We start from the raw sequence: 21531 nt of genomic DNA, 5'->3' as shown, positions 1-21531 counted from the left end.
AAATAACTTGCTTAGCAGCTCGTTCTTTTTTTCCTTAGTTTTCTTTTTTTTCCCCCCTTAATTTTCTATCTCTTTTCAATCTTGTTGACCATGTAGTATTTGAAGACTGGTGTGGTGGGCTCCTGTTTTATTGCTTCCCATCATTTGCTTTCCCATTGTTTTAGAAGCTGCACTGTCCCATTACAAGTATAATAAAATTGGATCATACACCTTTTTTTAAAACTACAGTTAACATTATACCATGAACATTATTTTAATGTTCCACATAGCATTCCGTGGGTTCTGTTACTTGGTTTTAGAATTTATCCTTTTAAGTTTTTCATATTGATGTTCACAGTGATTATATTTAGACTCTAGTTTGCATTTCTGTTTTGTTTTTTGTTTGGGCGATTGTGGGGTTTGAACTCAGCCTAGGCACTGTCCCTCAGCTTTTCAGAGCTCTACCACTTGAGCCACAGCTCCACTTCTGGTTTTCTGAGTGGTTTATTGGAGATAAGAGTTCCATGAAAGCTGCCTGGGCTGGCTTTGTACTATGATCCTCAGATCTTAGCCTCCTGAGTAGCTAGGATTACAGGTGTGAGCCACTATCCCCTGGCTATTTCTGATGTTCAATTGCTGTAAGCTTGAATGTTTGTATGCTTTTAATGAGGCTCTTAGAAATTAAAATTGACAGTTGCACTTCCTATGGTTTATATTCAATCTGCAAGTCTCTTTCTTTGAGGTCTGATACATGATTTAAGAGTGAAAAGCACTTTGAGTCCCTAGAGAATGGTACAAGGCCTAACACCACTTAAGTAATTGGACAGGGGTTGAATTTATTTACATATGGAAGTGATCTTTGTCAAGAGCAAGAGAAAAATATATAAGAGCATAGGGACAGTTTGTATATGAAAACCAAAGCAAAACAAACCAAAATATCAGTGAGCAGTAACTGAAGAACATAATTATGCCTCTCGTCTTCTACATTGAGATTGTGTGGCTATTATGTAATCTGCTTCTGGCAAGTCTGCCTACTTTCCTGGTTTTCATTTGTGGTGATACTTCATTCTTATTCAGAATTGCTGATGGGATGATTTCCATTTCCTCTTACTCAATGTTCTTGATGTTTGAACTTGAATTTGACCTTGGTTTTGTGACCACTTTTAGTAACTATGCCTTTTTGCATGCCTTTGTGCAGAACTAGGCCTCATGCATCACTTCTGTATTCAGTTCATCCCATCCAGCTGTTAAGGTCTTACGTAATAATATCCATTGGCACACAGCCCTCCTGTTAGGAAAATATCTCCCTTCAGTTAAAGGGCACAGTGGTAAGTTATTTGTGATGGGAAAAGAACTTGTCTCATCAGTTGTGTTTCATGCCTGGGTGACCTCACAAAAGAGCAGGGGCACCTGGGGAGGGGGGTTGGCCCTAGGACTGTGCTTGTATATGAGCCCAGAGGGGCTCAAAGTTTGGAGTATATATGATAGCCTTCAGAGCAATAAGGCACAGCCAGGCATGGGGACAAGGACCCACTTTGGGGAGAAAGAGGACACACAGAACCAGTAGTCAGAACTCTGTTGAGACTAATGTGAGGTGTTAGACTTGGGTAGAGAAGAGAGATACATGTCAGGGCTTTGAGGACTCTGGCAGGCAAATGGGAAAACAGGGCAGACATGAGCAATGGAACTGCATAAGAAGCAGAGTGCCAGACATCAAGTACAGCAGCTAGCAATATTGTGCAGGAATTGTAGTATAAGATGTCTAAAATCAACCTCATAGTCCTCCCAACAGCCTTGAGAATGACAGTTCTGCACCTGGTTTAGAGTGTCGGTCTTGTTTGCTTCCTATTCCTTCATCTATATCTAGTTACTACATCTCTAAGGATTGTTTCCATGTAGAAAGGTCTTGGAGTTCAGTGGATCAATCAATTCATGTCACCTCTCAACCAGTTACCTTCAGAGCCAAAGGTGCCGTCTCTGAACGCTCGCTGTCCCAAGGCTCCCAACACATGAGCTTTTGGGGGGGATGTTTCAGTACAAGCCATAACACTTCCCTATCCTTTAAATCTTTGTCTATGAATCCCAAATTTGTGTTTTCAAACCCATTCCTATGTTATACACATTTCTATGCAATTTCATTGATCTTCAGTCCATTATCTTCCCCATACTTTTTTCAAAGTTAAAATGTAAAGGGAATGAAATGCCAAGAAAACATGTTTATCAAGTAACATTGCCCTTTCTGATTACTGTGTTGCTAATCTGGCCCTCCTTTAAGTTTTACATGTGTTTTGAACAGTTTTTCTCCCTCCACCCCACCCAGAATATATTAACTGTTTAAAGTGTGTTGTGAAGTGTCTTGGGTCTTTGGGGAAACAAGAATTGAGAGTTGGAATAACCACTGGAGAGTGACTGACTTTTGCCATATATTAATGTGCTACAGTTATGCATACTGCTGCAAAGATAAGAATCCTGCCTCTGCCACCAAGTAGCTTTGCATTCATTCCTGAAACTTTCTTAGATAGCCCTAAAGCAACCATGGTATGAACCTGTGAAGAGTGTGATAACTGGACTAGGGTTTTTGTCCTTTGTTCATTGGGAGTTCTTGTGTGTTTTTCTAGCCACGGGTGTCAGGGTCTGTGTTGCAGCAGTTGCTCACTGTTCAGGATGCCTAAACTGGGTTAGGATGGGTGAGTGGTGGTAGATGAAATCCTTCCCATTTCTGTACACTAAGCCTGTATCCTTGACTGTGGCTAAGAGGGCTGGCTGTGCATCTGCCTTGGGAACCATTGGCTGCTCCCTCAGTGGGCAGCTGTAGTACTAATTCATGTGGTCACAGTAAGCTACTTGGTGGGCAATGTCCTGGGGTTCCTTACATTTTCTTTTTTTATTGCAGATCATCAATGCGGTGGTATTGCTGATTTTATTGAGTGCTCTGGCTGATCCATATCAGTACCACTTTTCAAGTTCTGAATTAGGAGGGGACTTTGAGTTCATGGATGATGCCAGTAAGTACATCAGATAACACTTGCACATATTTTGGGATTCTGAAGGACAGAGAAGGTGACTGTCCTTTCTATTAGATTATAAATATTGATTCATGGGTATATTTGAGCTGATATTTTTACTTTGCTATCTTTCCATCATTACAAATCAAATCAATGAATACTTATGCACTGCCTGTGCTCTGCCTGTGTTCTAAGTGTAGGAATCTAAATACAAACTTTTTCTTTTCTATCTTACATTATCCTTTTGAAATTACTACATTGTCATACACTTTGTGTGTGTGTGCGTGCGTCTTTCTGGGGCTTGAACTCCAGGCCTAGGCACTGTCCCTGAGCTTTTTTGCTCAAGACTAGTACTACCACTTGAGCCATAGCTCCACTTGTGGCTTCTTTGGTGAGTAACTGGAGATCATAATCTCATGGACTTTTCCTGCAAGAGCTGGGTTCAAACCACAACCCTTAGATCTCAGCCTCTTGAGGAGCTAAGATTATAGGCATGAGCCACAAGCATCCAGTTTGTCATATACCTTTTGCCTACAATCCACTCAGGCCTTTGGGAAGAAGGAATAACTATTAAAAGGAGAGTGCATATCTCATTGTATACGCTGATATGTTGTAGAATTTACCTTTTTTCTAGGAGGTTGTCGTGTTCCCTGTAGATTGTACTGTTTAGTACAATCTAGTTTTTCCAGTAAGTGAAAGAAGTGGTAGGCCAGATATGGGTAAATGGAGAGGTGGCACCCAGCCCTTGAGATGCCTGCAGCCTGAACTTTCCACATATTCTGTGCTTGACTTAATTTTTATTGGCTTTGGAGAACATCACTTGAGTTTGAAAAAAGAAAAAGAAAAACCTGTGCTGATGGCTCATACATGTAATCAATCCTAGTAGTCAGGAGGCTGAGATCTGAGGATTATGGTTCGAAGCCAGCCCATGCAGGAAAAAGCCTGTGAGACATTTATCTCCAATTAACTACAACCAGAAAAAGAGCTCTAAGTGGAGTTGTGGCTTAAGTGGTACAGCACTAGCCTTGAGCACAAAAGCTCAGATAGTGCCCATGCCCCCATCCCTTCCTTCAAAGCTTATTAAGAGCATATAGTTAAGAAGGTACTGATGAGTACTTGAATGAACTTTTTTTAGACTTTTTCCCTTTTACACTTCTTTCCATAGTTTGATCTCCATTAATAAACTTGGATCTCAAAAATTATTGTATTAGACAAGACTTTAATTTTGTTAAGTGTGAGTAGAATAAATGTCCTTGAGCTTGGTATAGTCACTTAAAAAATTATGCAAGCTCATTACAGAACTGAGGTGTGAGTACAAGGCCTCATGATAACAGGCAGGTACTCTGCCACTTTTGTCATGCTTTAGTTGTTTTTTGGCAGGGTCTTTCTCTGTCTCTGTCTCTCACTCTTTGTCCAGGGCCAGTCTCAAACTGTAATTTTCCTACTTAAGGCTTCTACCGTCCCATATAACAGATGATTATCACAGATTGCCACATTCAATTTGTTGGTGAAATATGTTGTCACTAACTTCATGCCTGAGCTGGCCTCAAACCTTGATCCTCCTGATCTTTGTCTCTCAGGTAGCTGAGATTATATAGGTAGGGGCTCTGTGTATATTGACAGCTTTCAGAAGATTTTATTCAGAAAGACAGAGCAGGGATTTTCTTTTTTTGCTGTGATTTCTTTCCAAAATGATCTGCCATATTTCTGTTTATATCCCAGTGGGGCATATTGTAGAATCCATTGAGATAGAGAAAGAAAATACAGAAATTTGTATTCAGTTCTCAACCACCCTTGAACATTTCTATTATAGCACTACTATAATAACACCTATATTTCTGAAGTACTTCAAAATTCCTTCCTGAGAAGAAGACTTTGTGGAGTTTTGTTTGTGAAATTTTAGTGGTTTGGCAAGAACTGTTACAGTAAGGGTCAGTGCTGGGCAAAGTACCAGACAGCACTTTGTCCAAATAAATGCTGATTCATTCTGCAGCAGATTTGACTCTGGTGAGCCGTACTCACTGGGTAGGTAGACATACCTGCCCTGGGGAAGAAAGTGACTAGAGAAGTAATCAAGAATTAATGCTTATCCACAGTCACCTGGTTTAGGATAAGGGTGGTCTTTTCTTTTTTTTTTTTTTTTTGTCGGTTGTGGGCCTGAGCTCTGGGCATGGGCACTGTCCCTCAGCTCTTCAGCTCAAGGTTAGCCCTCTACCACTTGAGCCACAGCGCCATTTCCAGCTTTTTCTGCTTATGTGGTGCTGAAGAATCGAACCCAGGGCCTCATGCATGCAAGGCAATCACTCTACCACTGAGCACCTTCCCAGCCCCAAGGGTGGTCTTTTCAACAAATGTTTGCATAAAATCTATTAGAGAAAGGTATCTCACAAAAGAGTATAGCCAAAAGATAGGTCAGGATCTGAGAATCTTCACATTTTTAGGGTTTTTTTTTTTTTTTTTGGTCGGTCGTAGGGCTTGAACTCTGGGCCTGGGCGCTGTCCCTCAGCTCTTCAGCCCAAGGCGAGCGCTCTACCACTTGAGCTACAGCGCCACTTCCAGCTTTCTGGTGGTTTATTGGAGATAAGAGTCTCACAGTCTCTCCTGCCCGGGCTGGCTTTGAACCTCGATCCTTAGATCTCAGCCTCCTGAGTAGCTTGGATTACAGGCGTGAGCCACCAGTGCCCGGCTAGAATCTTCACATTTTTAATTAGAAGCATTATGTAGATTATAACCATAGCAATGAATCACTTCACCCACTCAAAATGGCAGCAATAGCAAGGTAACCATACCTGTTGGTGTAGATGTGGAGTAGCATGAATTTTCAGATTGCTGCTGGGAGCGTAAGTTGTATAACCACTTTAGGAACATCTAACAAATGTACATCCCCACTATGACCCAGTAGTTCTCTTTCGTGATATATATTCTACAGAAATGACTATGTATACAAACCATATATTTCTATATATGTTTGAAAGTTTTTTTGGGGGGGGATATTTTTTGCCACAAGATCTTGTTATGTAGCACAGACTGTCCTTGAACTCAAAATCCTCCTGCTTCAGTCTATTGAGTTCTCATATTTATTGATGGTAAAAGTGAGAAATAGGTGAGGGATGGAGGCAGTGATCCACCTGAGCAGACCTGGATTTACTCTATGGCTTTTGGCACTACAGAATAAATAAAGCTTTCTTTGCCCTTGCCCTACAATCTGGAAGTGCCCCATGCTAAGTACCGTACTGCTCTGTTCACCTGGATTCCTAAGTCTTTTTTTTGTTGTTGGTCGTGGGCTTGAACTCTGGGCCTGGGCACTGAGCTTCAGCTCTTCAGCTCAAGGTGAGCACTCTACCATTTGAGCCAGGTTTTCTAGTGGCTTATTGGAGACAAGAGTTTCATGGACTTTCCTGCTTGGGCTGGTGTTGAATTGCAATCCTCAGATCTCAGCCTCCTGAGTAGCTAGGATTATCGGTATGAGCCACCGGTGCCCTGTCTGGAGGAAACAAAACTAAGCAGGAGAAGTTGAGCTGGAAGAACCATTCTAGCCCTTGACTCTCTGTCCATCTACTCTCTCTCTCTCTCTCTTTTTAATGGAGAAACATCTTTATTTCTGGTACCACAACTTTTTTGGTGTGTATGTGGTAGTGGGGTTTGAACTCAGGACCTCTCTTGCCAGGCAGATAGTCTACCACTGGTCCAATCCTCTAGCATTCTTTTGTGCTGGTTACTTTGTGTGTGTACTTGCTGGGCCCCTCTCCCCATTCCCCTCCTCTAGGGCTTCATATGTTTCCCTTAGCTTTTTCATCAAGGCTAGTACTCTACCACTTGAGCCACACCTCCACTTTTGGGTTTTTGCTGGTTAATTGGAAGTAAGAGTCTCAAGAACTTTTCCTGTCCTGCCTGGCTTCAGACCTTAATTTTTAGATCTCAACCTCCTAAGTAACTAGGATTACAGGCATAAGTCACTAATACCCAGCCCCCCCACTGCTGCTGCTTTTTTTTTGTCTTTTGTCAGTCATGGGGCTTGAACTCAGGGTCTTGGTGCTGTCTCTGAGCTCTTTTTTGTAGATAAGAATCTCATGGGGACTTTTGTGCTATACTGGCTTCCAATTTGGACCCTCAGATCTCAGCCTCTTGAGTAGTTAGGATTACAGGCATGAGCCACTGGCACCCAGCGATATGTACATTTCTTAGTGTTAGCTGTTCCCTTTATCCCTCTCATTCCCTCCCTCCCATCGCTGCCTTTGAGTTGGTTAGTTTGTTTTCATCAATGTCCAGTGCAGCTGTCCATCTACTCTTTCATCTATTTATCTTGTAAATTATGAGATAGTTGATGTATTCCACACCTTGACTACATTTTGTGTAACTTTCTTGTATGTGTGTGTACATACACATACTTAAAATTATTGTTGTTATTAAGTAGTTGTACAAGGGGGTTACAATTTCATAGGTTAGACTATGAGTACAGGTTTCTTGGTCATTGTTACTCCTTCCATTGTTTCTACCTTCCTTAGCCTCAAATTACATAGTTTACTTTTTACATAAAATATACTGAACATCCTTCCTCCTGCCATTCCTGTGTGCCTCACCCCCTCACTTCCCAACTTCCTGGTATTTATTTTGATAAACAGTACTTTAGTTGTTCAGGAAGGCAATGCCTTTAGATTCCTCCCTTAAATATTCCCTCCTTTAGTGGGTTTGTTTGTGCATAAATGTATAGAGTCCTGTATATGTTACCATGAATAGTTGTATCTTAGATCTAGCTTCCACATAGAAGAGAAAGCATGCTGTTTGTCTCTAAGAGCCAGGCTTACTTCACTTAAAATGATTTGTTCTAGGTACATCCATTTGCCTTCAAATGTCTTATTACTATTATTTCTAATGAATGAGTAAATTTCCCTTTGTATATACATTGTATATACATTTTCTTAACCTACTCATCCATTGTATGTCCTCTGGCCAACTTTTCATAACTTGGCTATTGTGAATAGTGCAGCAGTGAACATGGATGTGCAAATGTCGTTATTATATCCTGTAATGCTCTGGGTCGATGTCCTAGAGTGGTATGGCTAGATCATAGAATAGTAGTTCTGTGGTTAGTTTTTTGAGGAATCTTGAAACTATCTTCCAAAGTGGTTGTATTAATTTACATTCCCACTAATAGTGTAATAGGGTTTCTTTCCCCCCATATCTCTGCCAGCATTTGTTATTGTTTGAATTATTGATACTTTTTTTTCTTTTTTTGTTCCTTGATCCTCAGATCTCAGCCTCTAGTAGCTAGGATTATAAGCATGAGCCACCGGCACCGGGGATCCATACTGTCTAAACTTACTGGCTTGAGATAAAATTTCAGTATTGTTTTGATTTTCATTTCCTCTATGGCTAGGAATGTTGAACGTTTTCCTCTTGTGTTTGTTGGCCATTCTTCTGAGAAGTCTCTACCTCCTTTTCCCTTTTATTGATTGGAAAGGGTTATTAGTTTTTTTGGGGGGGTTGGTTTCTTGAGTTCTTGTTGTTTTTAAAGATAATTTGATTAGTACTTTCAAGAAAATTTTCTTGCAAAAGTGTATGTATGATATCACTAGGAATGTAAGAGTCACTTGGATTCTTCATGAAGGGTAATGACATTTGATCAACCACAATACCCTTTCTCCCCTCCACTTCCTGAACACAGGCAGGCTCACTGTCTTTATCTGATCCCATGGCTGGGCTCCACATAGGCCGAACTCCGAAAGTCAGTAGGCAAAAGAGGCCTGTTGATGGCCTATATAGATCTGATACCTGGCACAGACAGCAGCACAATGTAGGTAGATTTGGAAAGGCAAATGAAAAATGTCTGGCAGTCTTTCAACAACTGGTCTGGGTATCTACTTAACTATCCATTTTACTTGTGCCTGTAAGAATACTAGTTAAAACAGGAATGTTGGGTAGGGAGTTGTAATTAACTATTCAGAAGCCTAAGACCTGAGGATGGCTTTTCAGAGCCAGCCCAGGTAGGAAAGTTTGTGATACTTTTATCTCCAATTAACTACCAAAAAAGCCAGAAGTGGAGCTGTAGCTTAAATGGTAGAGGTCTAGCCTTGAGCAAAAAAGCTCAGAGACTGGGACCAGGCCCTTAGTTTAAGCTCCACAATTGGCACACACATAAACACAATGCTTTATTGCCGAGGTAGGACTGGTGGCTTACTTCTATAATCTTAGCTATTCAGCAGGCTGAGGTGGAAGCCAGACCGGAAAAAGTTCAATAGACGTCATCTTCAAAATAACCAGCAAGAGACAGGAGTAGAGGTGAAGCTCATGGGAAAGAGTGCCTGTCAAGCAAGTGTAAGGCCCTTAGTTTAAACTTCAATACCACACACTTTCTGTTTTAACGGAATTCCATTTGTATCTTACTATTTTTTTTTTTTCCAGGCTTTCACCCTCAGAATGTAGGGCCTTGTCTTGAACCTTGAGTTTTAGGTTTGCCTGATGGGATTTGAGGGCTTTGTATTTCCTATAGTAGCTATATATTACCATGAACTTACCTTTTTTTTTTTTTTTTGGATCTGGCCATGGGGCCTGAACTCTGGGCCTGGGTGCTGTCCCTCAGCTCTTCAGCTCAAGGCTAGCACTCTACCCACTTGAGCCACAGCGCTCTTCTGGCTTTTTTTTTCTGCTTATGTGCTGAGGAATCAAACCCAGGGCCGCATGCATGCAAGGCAAGCGCTCTACCACTGAGCCACCTTGAACTTACCTTAAAATAGTTGTGTACACGTTGTGTGACGGTATGTCCTAAATACTGATTATTTTCTTGTACTGTGCTGTCACAAATGTGACTAGAAATTATGAGAAAATCTAGATGTAATGATAGTTTATGCTTAGACAAGATGTACGAACCTGACTGGGTAGAGATCAAGCTAGCTGCAAGTTTGTGAGAAGTAACTCCAGTCCATCAAGGAAGTATGATTAGAAATAGGTAATTTTGGAGCTGGGAATGTGACTTAGTGGTAAGAGTGCTTGCCTTGCATGCATGAGGCTCTGGGTTTGATTTGTCAGAACCACATAAGTAAATTAAAGAAAAAAAAATAGTCCCGTGTTGGTGGCTCAGGCCTGTAATCCTAGCTCCTCAAGAGACTGATATCTGAGGATTGCTGTTCAAAGCCAGCCAGGGCAGGAAAGTCCCTGACTCTCTTTTTATCTCCAATAAACCACCAGAAAACTGCAAGTAGCTCTGTAGCTTAAGTGGTAGAATCCTTGCCTTAAGCAGAAGAGCTGAGGGCAGCACCCAGGTCTAGAGTTCAAGCCCCATAATTGACCCTATCTCCCCCCCCCAAAAAAAAAAGTAATTTGAACAAAGACATTTCAGGAAACTTATATGCTGATTCTATTTGGATGATTAATCCAGTATCAGGAAACATTTGCTAATTATACCTTTTGTGTTTGTGGTATAGGTTTGCTAGGATCCTTTTCAAATTAGAGCTTCATTGTTAAAGCAGGCAATTAATTTAGGAAAAATTGTGAAGTTATGCTCTGTTCTTGGATTAGAGAAGCTACTGTGCAAAGAATAAGTGTAGTCCTGTTGCTGGCCAGGAGGGGTACTGAATGTAAACCTCAATAATAATTAGGACTATTTCCCCCTTTACGTTGGACATCATGAAGTGGGGGGGGGGAGAGAGAACATGGGATTAATTTTCTCAGTAACTTTCATGTTAGCCAAGTATATTGCTTGCTATTTCATGGGTGAAGATAGGTGTTCTTGATTGCTAACTTAACTGTTCTATGGTGGTGTTTTTTTTTTTTTTTTTGGTTGGTCATGGGGCTTGAACTTTGGGTTTGGGCACTGTCCCTGCGCTCAACTGCTTGAGCCATAGCACCACTTCCAGTTTTTCTTTTTTTTTTTTTTTTTAGAGGAAAATATGTTCTTTATTTTGTATAAGCAGTAAAGAATTAAAATAATTAATTATATAAACACCAGAAAAAAGCAAAAACCAACTAGTCTGCTAATAAGTCTCCCAGTGTTTGCTTATACCATAGTACTCTTCAACTAAACCCTGTCAGGCTGCATTATAACATTCTTTTTAATACAAAATCATATTTCTTTGTCTATTACTTAACATAGAATCTGTGTGTCTTTGCTTAACAGAGATTTATATCCAGATTTTTTCCCATTGAATTTTTCCCAATGTGGAATGGTTTTAAAGGCATATGAATTCTTCAGCCTTTTGAAAACACAATTTGATCATTTTGTATCAAAAATAAGAAATGTGTATAAGCTAAGTCTGGATCTAGATACTGAACATCTTGGAAAATTACTAATACTGTTTCTGGATGATTGAGGCACCGATTTCCTTTACTCTTCTGTTCATTTAAAGTACTTTTTCTTCAGAAATTAGAATGTGAAACTTTTTCAATGACTATTATGGATCCAACAAATAAGAGGGAAGAGAGAATGTACCACTTAAATTTTTAATTATTTGGGCATTATATAAATAATTTACCTGGGTCTATAGCTTTTTAAGAAGAAAGTTCTCTCATACCCTTTTGATCTCTTCTACATATTTCTATACATATTCTGAGATGTTTGTATTTCTGCTCAATTTTCTTTTCCACATCTTTGGCATAAATGACATTTTCTTGTGTTTCCCAATCTCTCCTATTATTAATCTGTTATTCCCCTTTCTTTCTAATTCCTTTGCAGTATAGTCATCATTTTTTTCTTGATATATTTTTTTCTTGGTCTGAAGTAAACTATTACTTGTTTGTAGTTTAAAGAAATATCCCCTGGTTTCATTAGTACCATCTTTTTAGTTTTGATTTTTAAGTCAATTTTTGTTTTAATTTATTGATTTTTTTTTAATTTTATTTTATTTTATTTGTGAACAAACTGTACAGAGGGGTTACAATTGCATGGGCAGGATAACAGTGTTTATCGGAGATAAGACTCTACAGGCGGGAGCCACTGGTGCCCAGCAGGATATCTTGTCTTTGGGGTAAGAGTTGTGTTCAAAACACAAAGACTTCTCAAAAGCACATTGAGATTCTCAATTTACTTACTGAGTCACAATAAGGATTTTTTTGGGGGTGTGTGTCAGTCATGGGGCCTAGCTCAGTCTGGAATTATGATCTTCCAGATCTCAGCTGCTTTTTGAATTAGGATCTCTTGAATTTTTGTCCTACCTGGCCTTGAACTGCAATCCTGTATTCAATCTACCTCTTGAGTATCTTGTTGGTGATTAAAGTTCCTAACTTTATCACTTATATCTTTTAAATTTGTCTGTGTTTTGTATTCACAGGAAAAGATAATGAGTATACAATTTAGTTCTTTTTTTCTTGTTTTTTGTTGGTTGTGGGTTTGAACTCAGGGCCTGGGCACTGTCTCTGAGCTTCTTTGTGCTCAAGTCTAGTGTCTTACTACTTGAGCCACAGCACCACTTCTGGTTTTTGAGTAGTTAATTGGAGATAAGAGTCTCTTGGGAACTTTCCTGCCTGGGCGGGCTGGCTTCAAATCTCAATCCTTAGATCTCAGCCTCCCAAGTAGCTAAGATTACAGGAGTGAGCCACCAGCACCAGGCTATAGTTTAGTTCTGGAGCGTTATTTATTATTTTTACAATAGAGCATGATGTTTTTGTGATTTCTTTTTTTTTCCTTTCCATTTTTTCCCTTTTTTTATTCTATTTTTAAAATTTTTGGGTCCGGTCGTGGGGCCTGAACTCTGGGTCTGGGCGCTGTCCCTCAGCTCTTCAGCTCAAGGCTAGTGCTATGCCACTTGAGCCAAAGTGCCACTTCTGGTTTTCTGGTGGTTTATTGGAGATGACTCTCATGGATTTTTTTTTCCGGGGCTGGCTTTGAGCCATGATCCTCAGATATCAGCCTCCTGAGTAGCTGTATCTAGTATTACAGGTGTGAGCCACTGGCACCCAGAGATGACCTTCATTTTTGTGAAAAACTGTTTCTATTTTGAGTTATCTGTACAATTGCTTTGCAATTTATTTCATTAAGTCCATAGATAATTGAAAGAATCTTAACTTTTTAAAAATTTTTATTTATTTATTTATTTACTGTTTTGTACCGCTCCTAGGCTTGAACTCAGGGCCTGGGCACTAGCCCTTAACTCTCAGCCTGGGTGCTGTCCTTTAGCTCTTCAGCTCAAAGCTAGCGCTCTACCACTTGAGCCACAGTACCACTTCTGGCCTTTTCTGCTTATGTGGTGCCTCATGCATGCAAGGCAAGCATTCTGCCACTGACCCACCTTCCCAGTCCAAACCTTAACTTTTTTTTTTTGGTCTGGTCCTGGGACCTGAACTCTGGGCCTGGATGCTGTCCCTCAGCTCTTAGCTCAAGGCTAGCGCTCTACCACTTGAGCCACAGCGCCACTTCTGGTTTTTTTCTTTTTTGCTTATGTGGTGCTGAGGAATCGAACTCATGGCCTCATGCATGCAAGGCAAGCACTCTACCACTGAGCCACCTTCCCAGCCCACCTTAACTTTGTTTAAGATGATAAATGATCTTCCCATTTTAGTCTTAGAGTGTACTTTGTGAATCTGCTTTAGTGTTTGTAACCCTTGCTTAAGTGTTTACTCAATTCTGAAGCTAAGGAGACAGAATGGATGGTTTTAAAACCATAATTGCTTTTGGAGAAAAATCCCATAGAAACAACAGCCCAGGTTGGTTCATTCCCAACATTGAGCTTTTTTTTTTCTTTTTGTTGGTCGTGGGGCTTGAACTCTGGGCCTAAGCACTGTCTGCAGCTCAAGGGGAGTGTTCTACCACTTAAGCCTCAGCTCCACTTCTGGTTTTCTGATGGCTAATTGGAAATAAGAGTCTCACAGACTTTCCTGCCCAGGCTGGCTTTGAATCAAATTTTTCGGTTCCCGGCTCCTGAATAGCTAGGATTACAGGTGTGAACCTTTTTTTTTTTTTTTTTTTGGTTGGTTGTAGGGCTTGAACTCTGGGCCTGGGCACTATCCTTCAGCTCAAGGCAAGTGCTCTACCACTTGAGCCACAGCACCACTTCTGTTTTCTGGTGGTTAATTAGAGATAAGAATCTCATAGACTGGCTTTGAACTGCGATCCTCAGATGTCAGCTTTCTGGGTAGCTAGGATTATAGGCCTGCACTATGGATGCCCAGCGACGCCCGCCAGAGCTCTGCTTTTATCAGCTGTACTCAGTAGGAATAGTAACATCTTATCTCAGAGTCAGGAAGACTGAAACATATTTTTGGAAATTCCTTAAAAATTAACAAGTACAAAGTCGTTATGTCAAAATGAACTTTACAACTTTGTTGGGGAGGGGGCGGGGGGGGGCGGGGGAAGGGAAGGGACAAGAAGGAGAAACAAAGCAGGAGGCTACAATGCTTGATAAGAAATGTGCTCATTATCTTACCCACGTAATTGTAACCCCTCTGTACAGTATTTTCACAAAAATATATTAAAAAAATTAACAAGTACAGACACTTAACTGCACAGTTTGGTTTTTTTTTGTGTTTGTTTGTTTGTTTTTTGGTACTCTTTAGAAACCTGGTCTGCCATGCTTCAAGTCATGCTTACATAAACATATGAACCCCTGAATAAATAAATGTTCAGTTCCTACTAGATACTTTCTTGTTCAGTAGGACTATAATGTAAATAGGAGATAAGTTTTCTAGTAGCCACATTTAAAAAGGCAAAGTAAATCAGATTAAGTTAACTCAGCATATATCTAAGATACTGACATTTTATCATACAATCAGTATAAAAATCGTGAATGAGATAGTTTATTTACATCTTTTTCTCTGATAACAATCCTTGATGTCTACAGTGTATGATCATCTTACCCTGTATCTCAGTTTACATGAACCCCATATACCCATATATGCTGATGCCTACTGTAGGGACATTTCTCATTTAGATGGTGGACTTGTGAGCAGGATAAAATTCTTTATCAAGAAGGTTACTGTATTGGAAAGAAGCAAACAATATACTAGCAACAATAAGGATAAGGTATTAGTGATAGTTGATAGCACGTGAGGCAGTAATAACTGGAGGGAGGGCTGTGCTAACTAGAATACTCAAAGCTCTCTGAAGTGTTAACATTGCACTGGAAATCTTATTAATTAAAAAGGGAGGGATTGGGGGCTGGGAAGGTGGCTCAGTGGTAGAGCGCTTGCCTTGCAAGCATGAGGCCCTGGGTTCGATTCCTCAGCACCACATAAGCAAAAAGAAAAATGCTGGAAGGTGGCGCTGTGGCTCAAGTAGTAGAGAGCTAGCCTTGAGCTGAAGAGCTGAGGGACAGTGCCCAGGTCCAGAGTTCAGGCCCCACGACCGGAACCCCCCCCCCAAAAAAAAAAGGGAGGGGTTTCTGATACTTGGAAAGAAAATGAAGCTGCAAATACAAGGCCCTGTGATAGTGTGACCTTGCTGTCAAATGGTGTGGCTAGATTGTGTTAACAAGGATGGACAAAGCAAGATTAGATAAATTGGCATAATTGAGAATAAACTGGGATACCACAGCTGAGATAATCTTGAGATTTTTGTTTCAAATAAGTTAGGAAGTTATGAGGTTATAATTGTAATTGGGACAAATGTAGAAATTTATTTAAGTTGTTACTTATATGACTAAAAACATACACCTGAATTAATGAATTACTTAGGATTCAGTGTTTAAACAACCAAACTTTTTATGGATATCTGTAACTAGTATCTTTCTTTGATAATCTCATATCTACAGTCATGTATGCGATTTAGAGAGAGCATATTTTGAGCATTTTATCTCTATAGCTTTCACATACTCAGATTCTAAAAAGAACTCTAGAAGTTTACCTACCATAAAGTTTTCATTTACTAATTTATTTTTTTATTATCTTTGTCAGTTGTAGGGCTTGAACTTAGGACCTGGGCCCTATCCCTGAGCCTTTACACTTAAAGCTAGTACCACTTTGAACCATAGCTCCTCTTTTGGTTTTCTGGTTTTAGTTGAAGATAAGACTCCCATGAATTTTCCTGCCTGGGCTGGCTTTGCTAATGAGCTTTGTAGAACCATGACCCTAAGATCTTAGTCCTCCTAAGTAGCAAGCATTACAGATGTGAGCCACCAGCACCTGGCAAAGTTTTCATTTATAATTGGCTTATAAACAGTAGGTTTGGGGAGAGATTTTTAAAAAATGCCTATTTAGTAAATCTAATTGTTTTTTTTTTTTAAAACCTTTGACAGACATGTATATTGCTATTGCAATTTCTCTTCTCATGATCCTGATATGTGCAATGGCTACTTACGGAGCATACAAGGTAAGCACTTGTAATACAAGGTCAGGCTTTTTTACCTGTCTTTCCACATGCATCAGTGTAATTATTTAGAGCAAGATAAAGTAGTCTGTTTTCTGTAAAAATTTTCAGAAGTCTCTCACTATGACACAGTACTAGAAAAACGGGAGAAACCAATGTTAAACTCCCAGATACGCTCACTCAGTCTTGTTATTACTGATTGCCACTTGGCATACCAGTTGCTAATTACCTTCAATTCTTCCACATCCTTTTAGATTAGTAAAAGTTTTCTTTGAACAAATTAGTATTTTGCATTAACATTTTGTTTTGTCATGTTTAGCAACATGCTGCCTGGATCATCCCGTTCTTCTGTTACCAGATCTTCGATTTTGCCCTGAATACCTTGGTTGCAATTACTGTGCTTGTTTATCCAAACTCCATTCGGGAATACATTCGACAGCTGGTATGTGACTGTCAGTAGCCTCTGTCATGAATGAAATCTAGTTAAGGGTCATAGGTCTAGAGATAGGTACATACATACTAGTTTGCAGATTTTTGTGTCTCAAAAAGAAAAAACAAATCAGTCTAGGCTCTTAATAGCAAGGCCTGTACCTTACCTGCATTGCTTAAGAGACAGTAATGAGTATGAATATTGAAATTCCCTGATCTGGAGGCCCCTGTTAACAGACTGAAATGGAAGCTATTATTTGAGAAGGCTGTAGATGCACTCCATCTTAATGCTGATGCTGTTTTCTTTATCTGTTTATATTGAGTCCTATAAATACAGTTCAAATAACTGTGTCATTTTTTATAGATTCCAACTTTTTATGTACATACCATGTTCACTTTTTCTGCTGGTTGTGTGGCTTGAGCTCAGGGCTTGTGCTCTATCCTTGTACTCTTTTGCACAAGGCTAATAATCTACCACATTGAGTCACAGTACCACTTTCAGTTTTCTTGTAGTTTATGGAAGATGAGAGGCTCACGGACTTTCTGCCCAGACAGGCTTTGAACCCCGATCTTCAGATCTTAGCCCCCTGGGTAGCTAGGATTACAGGTGTGAGCCACTGGTGCCCTGCTGTCTACTTTGCTGTAGTAAAGCAGTTGCCAGCATTGGTGTGGAAATGGTTCCAAATTTCAGTCTCATTTACGACCACCACCATCATGTGCTAAGAATTGAACCTAGGCCTTTATGCATGCTAAATGCTAGGAAATGGCCACTTGCACCCAGCTTCTTCATTTTCTTCACATTGAACTTTCTTCCCTAACTCTCAAGATTACTGCTCATGCAAAATCCAAACACACAGAATTGGGTAATGAAGAAGAGATGGAGTCATGGCCAGACACTGAAGCAGGGACCAGGCTGTATATTGTATTTTAGAAGTCCTGTTACTTCCATTATTCATAGCAGACTTGGATCTTGCTTTGGTCTTTTCTTCATCTCCTGGCTCCTCACACCTTCTAGAATCAACAGAACTTAGAGGAAGGAAATAAAAATGTTAGAGATATATAGATACCTCTAGTTTACAGACTGCTGCTGACTTCTAACTTCCTGTAGTAAAGTGATGTTTTCATCACTGACCTTTGATTTGTTTACTGGCTTTTCCTTGACACGCCTTTTGTAGCCTGTTCATAAGTAGAGGTGAGTGAGAGTTCAATATTGATCCTATATATAAACTGTGCTTTATCCAATCTTTTTTTTTTTTTTTTTTTGCTTGAACTCTGGGCCTAGGCGCTATCCCTCAGCCTCTTTGTGTTCAAGGCTAGTGTTCTACCACTTGAACCACAGAGTCACTTCCAGCTTTTTCTGAGTTGTTTATTGGAGATGAGTCTCTTAGACCCTCCTGCCTGGGCTGCTTTGAACTGTGATACTCAGATCTCAGCCTCCTGAATAGCTAGGATTATAGGTATGAGCCACCAGAGCCACTAGCACCTGGCTTCCAATTTTTTTTTTTTTTTTTGTCCGTCGTGGGACCTGAACTCTGGGCCTGGGAGCTGTCCCTCTGCTCTTCAGCTGTAGACTAGTGCTCTACCACTTGCGTCTCAGTCCCATTTCTGGTTTTCTCTGCTTATGTGGTGCTGAGGAATCGAACTGAGGGCCTCATGCATGCAAGGCAAGCACTCTACCACTGAACCATCTTCCCAGTCCCCCCAATTGCTTTTTGAGAGCACTTCTGAATTATTACCTAAGGACTTACCTTGAATGATTAATGAAACTTATTAATGAGGCTTTATTCTTTTTCAGCCTCCTGATTTTCCCTACAGAGATGACATAATGTCAGTAAATCCTACCTGTTTGGTTCTTATTATTCTTCTGTTTATCAGCATTATCCTGACATTTAAGGTAAGCACAGAGGTTTTACAAAGGAATTGCCAAATATGATTCTTTATAGTGAGCTCCTTTTACTTATTTTCCTTCGTGGTATTTTAGTGTATAGGTATACCACCTTCTCTTAATAGACATTTGGTTTGCTCCCACTTTTTCACCATGAATAATGCTTCTTTGCACACTCATGTGCAAAATTTGGCCATAGATTGTTGTGTTGCCCCCGAGTGTGGAATTCTAACTTCATCTGATAACTTGGATTAGAGGATCTGCCAGAGTTTTCTAATTGGCTTCACCATTATACATTCTCCCTAAATTGGAGGAAGTTTAATCTGGTTTAACTGCTAAATTTTAGAACTAGAAAGAAATTTTGAGACATTTCTAATCTAGTTACACATGGAAAAAGTATGTCAGGACTTAAAACCTCTCCTGTGAACTTGTGCTGTATTCTAATTTTCTTTCTTTTTTTGGTTGGTCGTGGAGCTTGACCTCTGGGCCTGGGCACTTGAACTCTGGGCCTGGGCACTGTCCCTGAGCTCTTCAGCTCAAGATGAGCATTCCACCACTTGAGCCCCAGCGCCACTTCTGGTTTTCTGATGGTTAATTGGAGATAAGAGTCTCAGACTTGGGGCTGGGAAGATGGCTCAGTGGTAGAGCGCTTGCCTTGCATGCGTGAGGCCCTGGGTTTGATTCCTCAGCACCACATAAGCAAAATGAAAAAAGCTGGAAGTGGCGCTGTGGCTCAAGTGGTAGAGCGCTAGCCTTGAGCTGAAGAGCTGAGGGACAGCGCCCAGGCCCAGAGTTCAGGCCCCACAACTGGACCCCCCTCCCCAAAAAAAAAAAAAAGAAAAAAAAAGAGTCTCAGACTTTCTTGCCTGAGCTGGCTTTGAACCATTATCCTCAGATCTGAGCCTCCTGAGTAGCTAGGATTACAGGCATAAGCCACTGGTGCCTGGCTTTTTTTTTTTTTTTTAACATTAGCTTTTTGTTGTTATTGTTGGTAGTAGGACTTGAACTCAGGGCCTGGGCACTGTCCCTGAGCTCTTTTGCCCAAGACTATGCTCTCCCACTTTCAGCCACAGTGCTACTTATGGTTTTTGAGTGTTTACTTGGAGAGGTAAGAGTATCACAGGGACTTTTCTGCCCTGGGTAGCTTTGAATGGTGATCCTTAGATCTCAGCCTCTTGAGTAGCTAGGATTACAAGTGTAAGCCACTGGCTCCTATATTCTTCTATATTCTTTTGATACTTCATTTTGAAATGAGTGTTCCAGTAATTTTGTTTTCAGGGTATGAAATAAATATATATGAGCCTTTTTTATTCTTCAAAAGGATAATATGTATAGATCAAATTATAGATAATTACACAATTAAGATATGGCAGAAGGATTATGAGTTTTCAGGACAGTCTGATTCAAATGCTTCTCAAAATATAGTTAAAGAAATAGGTAGAGTGCCATGCTAAATTGATTAATTTGATCTGTTGTTTTGGGGAGTAATATATGTTTGTAGTGGAGTAATTATTTTAAATTTTTTTTTAGTTTCTTCTAGATTAGGGCTGTACAATGGTAGATTGTGCCAGAAAGTTCCTGTATTTAACATTTGCAATACAAGGGCTGTTGGCTTAGCAGAGCTAACATGTTCAATTTAAGTAAATGTAAATAATATAATTTGCTGTAATGTATGTAAAGTAACTTAATATTGTAAATAAAAATTTTATATTGTCTATATTTTATGTTGTCTGTGGTATTTTATATCGTCAATAGTTTGAAATTTTAAAATCCAGTATCCACTACTTAATTTCAGGGTTACTTGATTAGCTGTGTTTGGAATTGTTACCGCTACATCAATGGCAGGAATTCCTCTGATGTCCTGGTTTATGTTACCAGCAATGACACTACGGTAAGTGTGACATCACCTGAGGTGAGCTATCTCCCCACTGCTACTGTATAGTAGTTTAGTGTTTCTAGAATACTTTGTACTAGTTTTGAAATATGTTTAACATGTGTTTAGTCATTAGAATTGAATACATTTCATGTTTCTCACAGATGATTTAAAATCAAGCTGGCTGGTTCAACTTGTGGTTTATTTTTAAAAACTAGTACAGATTGATTTTTTTTAAATTGCTATGACAAAAAGTTTAAAAGGAAAAAAAATTTGTTTTGCCTAGTGTTTCAGAAGTTTCAGTCTATTTGCCTTGCTCCATGATGGTCCTGTGTGTGGTATGGTAGTATAACTTGGTAGCAGGAGTTGTATGGTTGAGAAGACTGCTCATCTCAGCTCACCCAGGAAACAGAGAGAAAGGAGAGGTCAAGATTTGCCTCCTAAGCTGGGCTCTGGTGCCTTATGCCTTTAATTCTAGCTACTCAGGAGTCTGAGATCTGAGATCACGGTTCAAGGCCAGCCCGGGCAGGAAAGTCCATGAGACTCTTACCTCCAATAAAACACTAGAAAACTGAGACCCTATCTCAAAATACCAAACAATAATAATCTAGAGGCTTTCTCTACTCAAGTTTTGTTCTTTGTTTTGTTTTGTTTGTTTTTTTTGCCTGAATTCTTCATAGATAAATTATTTTTCCAAGAAGCAGATAGTATCTGCTTGGGTATCAGAAACCTGGGGGCTTAATGCCTTGATTTACTATTTCATTGGAATTATGATGCATTAGCACTTTAATCTGTCCATTGACAATAAGGCACTTCGCAGCGGTTTCTCATGCTTGTAATGCTTACTGTAATCTGGCTCAGGTAGGAAGATCTCAAGTTTATGTCCAATCTGATCTTAAGTAATAAGATCCTGTCTTGAAAACAGGACCCAGTAGTCCTTGTAATAATGTGTGTGTGTGTGTGTGTAATTGTTTGTTCTCTTTTTAAGTATTCAGAATAACAAGGCAGCACATTTTCAATAGTGACTACTGAGGTCACTGTTTTCCTTCCTTCCTTCCTTCCTTCCTTCCTTCCTTCCTTCCTTCCTTCCTTCCTTCCCTCCCTCCCTCCCTCCCTCCCTCCCTCCCAT

At 39.9% G+C, this 21531-nt stretch overlaps 1 protein-coding gene across 1 annotated transcript in view; it reads left to right on the top strand.

Annotated features, from left to right (window-relative positions):
* Positions 1 to 21531, top strand: part of Laptm4b (lysosomal protein transmembrane 4 beta) — a 57751-nt gene that overhangs the window by 17438 nt on the left and 18782 nt on the right. The window contains exons 2-6 of the mRNA XM_013012561.1: positions 2873 to 2984; positions 16145 to 16218; positions 16535 to 16657; positions 18440 to 18538; positions 20325 to 20420. Coding sequence (XP_012868015.1) covers positions 2873 to 2984; positions 16145 to 16218; positions 16535 to 16657; positions 18440 to 18538; positions 20325 to 20420 — 504 coding nt within the window. The remainder of the gene's footprint in view (positions 1 to 2872; positions 2985 to 16144; positions 16219 to 16534; positions 16658 to 18439; positions 18539 to 20324; positions 20421 to 21531) is intronic.

This window comes from Dipodomys ordii, unplaced genomic scaffold, assembly GCF_000151885.1.
Source record: "Dipodomys ordii isolate 6190 unplaced genomic scaffold, Dord_2.0 Scaffold17, whole genome shotgun sequence".
NCBI lineage: Eukaryota > Metazoa > Chordata > Mammalia > Rodentia > Heteromyidae > Dipodomys > Dipodomys ordii.
The sequence above is the reverse complement of the archived record's forward strand: the minus strand, read 5'-3'. Positions and strand labels throughout refer to the sequence as shown.